The following is an 11,498-nucleotide window of genomic DNA, read 5'->3' on the forward strand; positions in this document are numbered from 1 at the left end:
CAAGTTTTAAATTGCCCTTTACTCTCTCTGATCTATTTGACTTGTTGGATTCTACATTTTCTCTTGACATTTAAACTTGCTGAATGATCAAGAATCACAATTACATTTTCTATATCAGGTAGTGGGACTTTTGATTCATGGAAATAGGAAGTAAAATAAAGTGCTACTAAATATCAATCATAAAATTACTGCAATTGTACATTGTTTACTCATTGCTATGTAGCCAAAATAGCTGAAGGGAAGAATAACATAGATACATTTCAGTCGTTAACTATTATTATTTTTGTTTTGTATTAAAATTGGACATCTATATGCATCAGCAACTTTAAAAATCACAAAATGTCAACATAATGAATGAAGTACATTAAATTGAACATTAAAATACATTTATTAACAAAGATATAAATCTGAATGACTACAAGTTTTGCTATACTTGATACTTGAAAACATCAAACCATTTGATTCAGTCCTGAAATTCATCATCTGTTTGAGGTCACAACAGTCAAATAAGTCTAAGCAGATCTACCCTAAAGGGTGCTTGCTTTATATTTAATATATTCATCAAACTCTTCTTAAAAGATCAGATCAGGATGGAAGCAGCAAAGATCAAATGATAAAATTTGATGAATTAATTTTTTAAAAATTCCCACAAAAGATTACATTTGGCATTGGCATTCTTATTTCACTGAGGTCATTCAAATACTGATGTTCATGTTTGTTTTTGCTCTAAGTTCACTCAATGCCCTTGTGCATGTTTTCCTGGCTCCTGGTTGAGCAATAGCTTAATTTCAAAACTGTTAATCTTGTCTTTAATTGTTTCCATGGCCTCAGCCTTCGGTATCTCTAATCTGCTCTAGCCTCACAAACCTCCAAGATACCTGGCCTCTTGAACACTCCAATTTTAACAATTCTTAACCATGTGCTTTCAATTGCTAAGGCCATAAGTTCTGGAAATCTCTCTTTGGACATTTCTCTCTCTCCAGCTTGCTTTCTATCTTTATGCTATTTCTTAAAAAATTAACTCCTGGATGAATCTTTTGACTAAGTGGCTTCATATCACCTTGCTTGGCTCGGTATCAAATCCTGCTTTATAATATTCCTGTCTGCTTTATCATATTCCTGTGAAGCGCATTGGGACATGATATTAATGGGATGATTTAGTATATTTAAAGCACTAAATAAATTAGTTGTTGTGACTCCCAGATTCTGAAATTATTGAAGCTTCATCTTAATTTGATCAAGGAGCTACTCAGCAGATGTTTGAGGCAACAGGCAATCCTCAAGACTGGTCTGAAGGAACTGTTGACTTAGTCCAGTATGATTTGGTTATTGACAATGCTTGGGCCTGAATGCAATCATTAACATACCTGATGCAATGACAAATGATCAAATCTGAATCAAAGCTAAGGATAACAATTAAAATAGCATTTATGTAGAAAATAAAGCTGACTATATTGATATCCATTCATTATTTATAAATCTACAAGTCTTGATTGGTGGTGTGGTGGTGCTGTGCCTTTAAGAGTGATTTGTTCTGTACTGTTTCTCTTGCAGAGAGGTGTTGCCACAGCGGTCCAGAGTGTCTACCTCAGGTGTAGCAGGTAAACAGCTTTGAGCTCCCTGAGTGTTTTTTTTAAATTAGACAAAAGAAGCATGGGTGGAGTCAGGCTCACACGGACCCAGGGTTTTAGTTTTTCTTTCTGTTGGGGGTTTGGAGTTGGCTGTTGAAGCTGTTAGATACAGCTCTTTATCTGCTACAGCAAAACTCTGAGTTCGATCTCCATTGCCAGATTGTTTCTTTTGGTCTTCCTTTTTCTGGGAGTGGAAGGGAGACAGCAGGTGAGGAAAATCTGTTTTGCTGAATTTGCTTTACCAAGGGTGTGTTTATGGGATGCTACAGTAGCGAAACAGTTGATGATTGGTAGTGAAATAATACATAATTTTATTAAATATTTCAAAGTTATGCCAATTTATCTTTTTTTGTTTGAATTTAGCTGTGTTGTAGAATAGCATGTGTTTTGCTTAAAGCCTAGTGGTGGACCAATTGAATTACATCTGAAACATAGCACCTTACACTTGCCTTTAAATAAACTAAAAAATTAGGGTCCAGGCTATCTCCTTGACATATTTTGAGTGTGTTTGTTCAGGTCCATAACAGTGGTGAACAATTAATAAACTGACTGGAGGAGTAGGCTCCAGAAATATGATTGATCCTTAATGATGGGGGAGGCCAGTGCATCACCAGAAAAGGTAAGACGGAGGCATGCGCAATAATTCTCCGCTGTTATGTGCCAAGTGAATGATCCATTTCAGCCTCCTCCTCTGGAGATCTCTAGCATTTCAGATTGTCTTCAGCCAATTTGATTCACTTCACATAATATCAATGAATAGTTGAAGGCACTGGTTACTGCAAAATGTCATGGGACCAGATAACATTTTGGCAAAAGTATTGAAGATTTGTGTTCCAGAACTTGTCATGCTCCTAACGAAGCTGTTTCAGTACTGCTGTAGCAATGGCATCTACCAAACATGTAAAATTACCCAGGTATGTCTTGTTCACACAAATCAGAACCAATTCCATGCTGCCAATTAACCTCAAGTTTAGAATTACAATATTCAAGGTAACAATGCGAATTGTTACTTTTTCATGGAGTTTGGACAATGAACTGTTAAATAAAGTACTAATGGAAATGAAAATATTTAAAACACTTACAGCCACGAGTGTTTCCTTTTTTGTGTTCAATATGTCTAGTTCTTGTTGCCGAGCATCCAACTCCTGAAAAGATGAAAGGAAGATTTTAAGGGAGCAGCTTTAGTGGTAACTTTATCATCAAACACAGGGATAACACTAGGCAGATATTTAAAAGCTTTTGTACGACATTGAGGAATATGATACCGTTTATGTCAGAACAAAATTATTCTGTAATGTGATATGTGCACATTTTCCATGTACAGAAATTATAGCTCTCTTACATGAAGCTAACAATATCTACAAAAAGACTGCAAAGTATTTCCAAACACCTTTTTGTTTTAAATGCGCATACTACAAAACCAGTGCACAAGATACTTCATTCAGCTTTCCAACTTCCAGCTTCTTTCCTGCCATCTGCTTCTGAACTTCCCTTCTATCATTATGTCTTTTTCCTTTCACCTTTGCTGTTTCTAAAAAGGAGTAGGAAGCCGCCACGTGTCTCACAAATGTGCATTATCCAACTCTGGTATACTTTGCTGAAATCCACAATTGCTCTGAAGGCTACATTGCATAGGTTCTTCCTGGCTTCAGCTGTGTATTGCCACATAGTGGAGGCCATAATGGGAACAGCAGATACAGTATACCACATACAGCATAAACAGTATGTATTAGCAGATGTGCAGGTGAGCCTCCTCTACATCGGGGAAACCAAGCAGAGGCTTGGGGACCACTTTGCAGAACACTTATGCTTGGTTCACACTAAACAACTGCACTTCCCAGTCGCGAACCATTTCAACTCCCCCTCCTATTCCTCAGGTGACATGTCCATCCTGGGCCTCCTGCAGTGCCACAACGATGCTGCCCAAAGGTTGCAGTAACGGCACCTCATATTCCACTTGGGAAGGCTGCAGCCCAGTGGTATCAATGTGGACTTCACATGCTTTAATATCTCTCCACTCCCACCGCTTCCCAAAACCAGCCCAGCTTGTCCCCACCTCCCTACCCTGTCCTTCCTCCCACCTCAAGACCCACCCCCATCTCCTACCTACTAACCTCATCCCGCCCCCTTGACCTGTCCGTCCTCCCTGGACTGAACTCTCTCTCCCTAACTCCCCACCTACACTCACCTTTACTGGCTCCATCCCGCCTCTTTGACCTGTTTGTCTCCTCTCCACCTATCTTCTCCTCTATCCACCTTCTAACCGACTCCTCCTCTGTCCCTATTTATTTCAGAAACCCCTACCCCTCCTCCATTTCTGAAGAAGGGTCTCGGCCTGATATGTCAGCTTTCCTGCTCCTCTGATGCTGCTTGGCCTGCTGTGATCATCCAGCTCAACACCTTGTTATCTCAGATTTTCCAACATCTGCAGTTCCTACTATCTCATTTACTTAAAGCATATTGTGTTATTGTAATTTCCGTTTAATATCAGTACAATATAGTATTCTTTATTCTGGTTGAAATTTTAATTAACAGATGCTGAACTCTATGTTACATATTAAAGATCCAAAATTTGAAACAGTTTTGTCATCTAGCTAAACAGGAAAAGTTTATTACAAACGAAACAGGAAAACATTAGTGAAACTTCATCCTATAAAAGCTGTCCAAATATCCCTTTGGAGTGTACTAATCAGAGGCCAAGAAGTAGTTTTATGATCATCTGACCAACAAGAAATAATATTATGAGCAAGATTCAAGTGAATAAAGCCGTTTCAGTTACTTTTATACATGGTATGCTTCAACTATGAACTGACATTCGAGAAAATGGGGCTGTCAATAAAAGTTTCCAAGAAATAAACTGACAAACAATACTAAATGAAGTCTGCTTGGAGAAGCTCACATGAAAATAGTTAAAGCTCATATGAAAATGGTTAAAAGAATTTGCTGAGCGTGATTTCCATTCATACTTTTCTTTTGAATTTCACTGCACACATTTTACAGATTTCCAGAAATTGTGTACATATGTTGTGGCTGTGAATGAATGCTATCTTATTATATCTATCTGAGTGAGAAAACTCACTTTAATTAACACTCAACAGAGTTCTCTGGTGGAAGGAACAAATGGCACTTAGGAAATAAAGCAGGGAAGTGACTGCTGTTCTGTGACATAGCAAAATGGAACTTCAGGATCTACAACTCTTTGAAACCCATTAGTAATCAAATGTGAGGAAACAGGTTGGCAGAATAAAGCTTCACAAAGTAGCCCAAAAATAATAACACAATTCAAAAAGTGGGTTTTCTGGGGCCATCATGCTGCTGCACATCATTTAAGCACAATTGCAATTGCACTGAAAGGAAAACCAAAAAATTGTTAGAAGCAGGAGGTCAGAAAGGACCTGCATTAAGTTAGGAAAGATACACCAATTCAAAAGCATCAATGGGAAAGTATGTACAATACTTGCCCAACTGCAAGGGCTGCAATGTTTCTATTTAGGTAAAGTATCAGAATTATCTACACAGTTTATTCAGAAAGAAATAAAACAATTATTTTGTTAGAATCAAAGGTCAACATTTGAGCTGAAGTGCGTTTAGATATTCACCAAATTTGTATCTGAGTCTATAAAATTAGATTTCAATGAAGAAAACAATAAATGAAAGCCGAATTAAGGATGTAGTTTATTGCAACAGTCACACTCCCTTCCCATTTTTCTTGTTGGTACAAAATGGGCATACAATTTGTGACGATGCTGTCACTTTAAAAAGGTTATTTTGTCCTTCGTTTTTTTTGAAGAGACGATGAAAAGGCGGAGATGGCGAAGGGTCCAGGGAGTAACAGTTTAACAATGGAAAGAGAGTAGCCAGTTCTCCCAGTTCAGGTTTTTTTTCTAGTTTTTTTTATTTGTAGCAGTCACTAGATGTTTTGAGTACCAGAAGTGTTGCAAGCTTCAGTAAAGGATTCCTCTGACTTACCCTGAAATCTCTCTCTGTATGTTGTTCCCTCCTGCCTATAAGAATCTGTGTCTGAATTTAGCTTTTTTAGGGCGTGTTTATGGGATGTTACTACATTGGAACATTTAATTAGTTACGTCACTGTATTGGGTCACTTAGGTTTTCTAATAGCGAAGTTACTCTAAATTCTGTTTTCTTTTGTTCGTGTTTGAACTGTAGCGTTTAAATAAATTTTGTTTTGCTTAAAGCCAAGTGGTTTGGCCAATTGCGTCACACCTGGAACACCCACTCCACATCTGCCATTAAAATAAGAAAAAGTTAGGTCTAGGCAACGTTCTTAAAATATTTTGAGGGGGGTGTGGCCTGGTCCATAACAAATTACAGCATGAACATAGTGCAGGAAACACGATGTGAATTTGATGCAAATACCAATCAAGTAAGGTGATTCTCTCCCACAGATGAGGTGTGATTTCCATATTTTCTAGTGAAAACTCTCAAAATTTTTCAGATTCTCACATTTTGTATTCAAAATCATCACCTGATTCAGTAAAAAAAATCACACCTGTAATAAATGCTCATTAATTGATTTCATTTTCATAAACTTGGCTTGTTTGTCTTCAGTCATGTTTTTGATGATGGTATCTGCAACTTGTTTTTCTCGTTCAATTTCTTCATCAATGACGCGAATGAGGTCTTCTTTTCTGCAGGCAAGAAGAAATTCACGAAAGTTCAACATTCTACTGTGGTTTAAAACATAAAATGGAATCCAGACTTGCAAAAGAAGGCTTTTATTCAAATGGCAGCTAATTGAACCATAAAATGACAACAGAAAATGCACTCTTTTGTAGATTGTGCAAATGTTTTAAAATATGTTTCCAGTTCTTTCACATTGTGGAAAAGAAATAGTGTAGTTTTCACAGCAAAAAATAATTTTTCTTCCCCCACTGCCCACTCGGTAACTGCCATACCAAAGACTCTTCTTGAAGGCTACTTATTGATTTCTGGGGACCATCTTTTTATTCTTACTAACTCACTTATTACGCGATGCAGTCATAGAGTAACAATACCTTCTTCATTTGTGTTGACAAATAGGATTTTGTTTTTTCACAGAAGCAGAATTATTCCAAATGTAGTTATTTCATGCATGAAATATGAACATACTAACAAGTCATTAATTCAACTCTTCAAGCCTGCTCTGCCATTCAATAAGATCGTAGCTGATTCAAGTATAACCTCAAGATACACTCTAGCCTACCTGATAATCTTTTACTCCTTGTTTAACAAGAATATATCTTCGTCTCCCTTAAAAGTATTCAAGGACTGAAATTCCACCACCTGTTCAGCAACAGTGCTCCAATGACCCAATGAGAGATAAAAAAGATCACTTCATCTTAATTTTAAATGGCTGACCCATGCTTTTTAAAATAGTGACATAGGTCCAGATTCTCCCATTAAAAAAAAATCCTCTCCACACTTAGTCTGTTGTATTATACTTTTTATGCATTTAAGTTTGAAGTAGTGTTGATATCCGGATTTGTTTTTTAAAGACGTCACTAAAAGAACAGTGGAAATTCTTTTCAACAGACATTTATTTTTAGGAAGCTCATGGTTCCAGATAATTCTTGGTCTCCACTGCTTGAAATCACTTCAGGAAAACATCTGACTGTTTCAATGGTTAGGTTTTATGGCTTTCCTTTGTGGTGTGTTTTGCAAGTTTGGGATTTTTCAATAGTAAACTTGTTCAAAGAAAGGAGCTGCTCAGCTTGCGTCTCTTGTTTCTGAAGCAGATTTGTAGTGAATCCAGTGTGAAACCCAATTGTCCACTTGAAAAGGTGGAATTGCCTGTTATGTTTTTGAGCTAACAGTATTTGCAAAGACCCCCAGAGGCATCTACCCATGTTGATAACACCGGTATATACGTGCTAGAATGCCAGCCACCCAAATGTTCCACAATGTACCCTTTGTAATGATTGGAACCAGCTGGATCTTGTTGGCTACCAGATCCTTGATTGGGGTTGTTAACCTGGACCAATCTAGAAAGCCCTAGCTGATCAATATAACCAGGAGATTAGAATCCCCTCAGTTCAGGGGACTAATTCCAAGGAGGCTAACCACAGATAGCCAGTGTGCTGTGCACAAGAAAATTAAGGATGACTTGGTGGTGGGATACTGGCCTCTGTGCTGTTACTTCACCCTTGTTTTTGCTTTCAAGAGCAAATGGTCATAAGTGTTCTTTTCTGGATCTCTGCAGACAGGAAAGCCTTTTCTTAGATCTTAAAATTCCTAGAGTGTGGAAATAGGCCCTTTGGCCCAACAAGTCCACACTGACCCTCACAGAATCCCAAACAGACCTATACCCAATAACCCACCTAATCTGCAAGTCCCTGAACACTATAGGTAATTTAGCATGGTCAACCCGCCAAGCCTGAACACCTTTGCACTGTGTGAGGAAACCGGAACACCCGGAGGAAACCCACGCAGACACAAGGATGCGCAAAATCCACACAGATGATCACCAGAAGGTGGAATTGAACTTTAGCCCCTGGTGCTGCGAGGCAGCAGTGCTAACTCCCATGGTCTGAATAGGTGTAAACTTGAGTCTTTGCTTGAAGTTATTTGGACAGGTAAACGTTTATGTATTGCAATATTGCATCATTGTGGAATAATTTGTAGTTTACAAAGCATCGTTGACTTAGTATTTACTAATAAGAATTTTTTAAAACTCTAAGTCTAATGAAGAAAGCATACAGTTAGCTGTATTGGAAGTGGGGAAAAACAGAGTATGGAGTAATGGGACTAGAGAAAAGCTCCTCCCACTGATTGTACCATTTGGTAGAATTCAACAATATCGTTAATAATTTACCAAGTCACCATTAAACCTAAAGCAACAGCGCACAGGAAAAGCATTCATTTCTTAGATGTCACCGTATTTAAATTGACAGAAAACAACAGGCCTATACGTTTATGCATTAAAAAGCCATCACCTTAAACACATCTTCCACAGCCTGGTGAAATCAAAACTAACATGTTTCCATTATTTATGCACAATGCTGGAAAATTTTAACCAGGCAATTAATATTATTTTTCCTGCATCTCGGACCTCAATCACAGATTTAAACATAAGGATTGGCAGTAGCTCATGAATATATTTAACCTTTAACTAGAGATAATACATTCATTTGCAATACTTTAGTGATTTCAAGTTTTCCTGGTTTGTAATGTATCTCTATTTGACAGGTTTAAAACTGGGATCTCCTCTTGCAGCTTCCCTCCCAACCATTCCCCACATCTCTTGCTTCTCTGTCTTAGTGACACTGAAGCCCCGGCAACAGCACAGCAGCTCACATTTGAGACAAAAAAGTGTGAAGCTGGATGAATACAGCAGGCCAAGCAGCATCTCAGGAGCACAAAAGCTGACGTTTCAGGCCTAGCCGAAACATCAGCTTTTGTGCTCCTGAGATGCTGCTTGGCCTGCTGTGTTCATCCAGCTTCATACTTTGTTATCTTGGATTCTCCAGTATCTGCAGTTCCCATTATCTCAGCTCACAGTTGAGACCCAAGCTTCTCCTTACTCTGCCCCAGTTCCTCACAACCATTTGCCTTCTTACTGGCTTCTCACAATTGAGGAGTTACAGGCTGTTCCTCTCCTATGTTGGCTGCTAGGCCCACTAATGAGACTCAGCAGCAATTACAGGATAGAAACAGTAAGTAGTTGGAAGGACAGCTACTCAGATTCAACTTTTCCACAAATAAGTGTTTTTCTCTAAATTGCCACTCTCAGGACTGAATTTTGCTAGGCTTTTGGGACTTTCAGGGGCAAATTTGGCCACCACTTGCCTATATTTGTGGCGATCTACAAACATTTTTAGTTAACCCAAAACCATATGACAATGTAAGAGAGATCTCTTTGCAGTCCATCTATCCTTTTCATCAAATGATCCACTCAAATCTCATTAACCAAACTAGTCCCACTTGTATGAAAAAAATGTATCAGAGATAGTACAGAGATAGCAGATGCTGGAGAATCTGAGATAATGAGGTGTAGAGCTGGATGAACACAGCAGGCCAAGCAGCATGAGAGGGGCAGGAAGGCATACGTTTCAGACTTAGACCCTTCTTCAGAAATGGGGGAGGGGAAGGGGGTTCAGAAGTAAATAGGGAGAGAGGGGGAGGCAGATAGAAGATGGATAGAGGAGAAGATAGGTGGAGAGGAGCCAGACAGGTCAAAGAGGTGGGGATGGAGCCAGTAGGGGTGAGTGTAGGTGGGGCAGGTAGGGTGGAGATAAGTCAGTCCAGGGAGGATGGGCAGGTCAAGGGGGCAGGATGAGGTTAGTAGGTAGGAGATGGGGGTGGGGCTTGAAGTGGGAAGAGGGGATAGGTTGTAGGACGGGACGACATGTGGGGGAGGCGGGGATGAGCTGGGCTGGTTTTGGGATGCGGTAGGGAGAGGGGAGATTTTGAAGCTTGTGAAATTCACATTGATACCATTGGGCTGCAGGGTTCCCAAGTGGAATATGAGTTGCTGTTCATACAAACCTGACTGCCCTGGTCAACCTATTGTCTCTGCCTGCTCCTGCCCCACCGAGCTCATCTCCACCTATCGCAAATCCATTTTCTCCCCCTTGGTCCAGGAACTCCCTACCTACATCCATGGCACCACCCACGCCCTCCACCTCTTCCAGAACCTCCAATTCCCTGGTCCCCAACACCTCATCTTGACCATGGACATCCAATCCCTAAACACCTGCATTACCCATACAGATGGCCTAAAAGTCCTCCGCTTCTTCCTGCCCCGCAGGCCCGACCAGTCCCCCTCCACTGACACCCTCATCCGCCTAGCCGAACTCGTCCTCACCCTCAGCAACTTTTCTGTCAATTCTTCCCACTTCCTACAGACAAAGGGGGTGGTCATGGGTACCCGAATGGGCCCACGCTATGCCTGCCTCTTTGTAGGTTACGTAGAAAAATCGCTCTTGCTACTGGCCCTAAACACCACCTCTTCCTCTGTTACACTGATCACTATATCGGCGCCGCCTTGTGCTCCCACGAGGTGCTCAAACAGTTCAACGTTTCTCCAACACCTTCCACCTCAACCTTAAGTTCGCCTGGGCCATCTCTAATACCTCGCTCTCCTTCCTGCAACTCTGATCTCTTGGCAACAACCGAAAAACCAATATCCATTTCAAGTTCACTGACTCCCACAGCTACCTAGAATACACCTCCTCCCACCCACCTTCCTGCAAAAATGCCATCCCCTATTCCTAATTCCTCCGCCTCCGCCGCATCAGCTCCCTGATGAGGCATTCCACTCCTGTACATCTCAGATGTCCTCGTTTTTCAAGGACCGCAACTTCCCCCCTCAGTGGTCAAAAACGCCCTCGACCGTGTCTCCCGCATTTCCCGCAACTCATCCCTCACACCCACTCCCCACAATTACAACCAAAACAGAAACCCCCTTGTCCTTACGTATCACCCCACCAACCACCAGAACCAACGCATCATCCTCCGACACTTCCGGAGGGTCCACTCTCTCCATGACTCCCTTGTCTGTGCCACGCTCCCCTCCAGCCCCACAACACCGGGCACTATTGCCTGCAACCGAAGGAAGTGCTACACCTGTCCCTACACCGCCCCCCTCACCCCCATCCCAGGCCCCAAGAAGGCTTTCCATGTCAAGCAGATGTTCACCTGCACATCTGCCAATATGGTAGACTGCATCTGCTGTTCCCGTTGAGGCCTCCTCTACATCGGGGAAACCAAGCGGAGGCTCAGGGACTGCTTTGCAGAACACCTATGCTTGGTTCGCACTAAACAGCTGCACCTCTCCGTTGCGAACCATTTCAACAGCCCCTCCCATTCCTCAGATAACATGTCCATTCTGGACCTCCTGCAGTGCCACAGCGATGCTACCCAAAGGTC

General features: G+C 40.9%; 1 protein-coding gene across 4 annotated transcripts in view; it reads right to left on the reverse strand.

Moving 5' to 3' along the window:
• The window catches only part of ift74 (intraflagellar transport 74), a 135,990-nt gene that overhangs the window by 76,606 nt on the left and 47,886 nt on the right, over positions 1-11,498 (reverse strand). For all 4 annotated transcript variants that reach the window (XM_059643796.1, XM_048527166.2, XM_059643803.1 and 1 more), the window contains exons 8-9: positions 6,142-6,280; positions 2,714-2,776 (exon numbers count right to left, since the gene is read on the reverse strand). In XM_059643796.1, the coding sequence (XP_059499779.1) occupies positions 2,714-2,776; positions 6,142-6,280 (202 nt within the window). The remainder of the gene's footprint in view (positions 1-2,713; positions 2,777-6,141; positions 6,281-11,498) is intronic.

This window comes from Stegostoma tigrinum, chromosome 3, assembly GCF_030684315.1.
Source record: "Stegostoma tigrinum isolate sSteTig4 chromosome 3, sSteTig4.hap1, whole genome shotgun sequence".
In the NCBI taxonomy this organism is placed as follows: domain Eukaryota; kingdom Metazoa; phylum Chordata; class Chondrichthyes; order Orectolobiformes; family Stegostomatidae; genus Stegostoma; species Stegostoma tigrinum.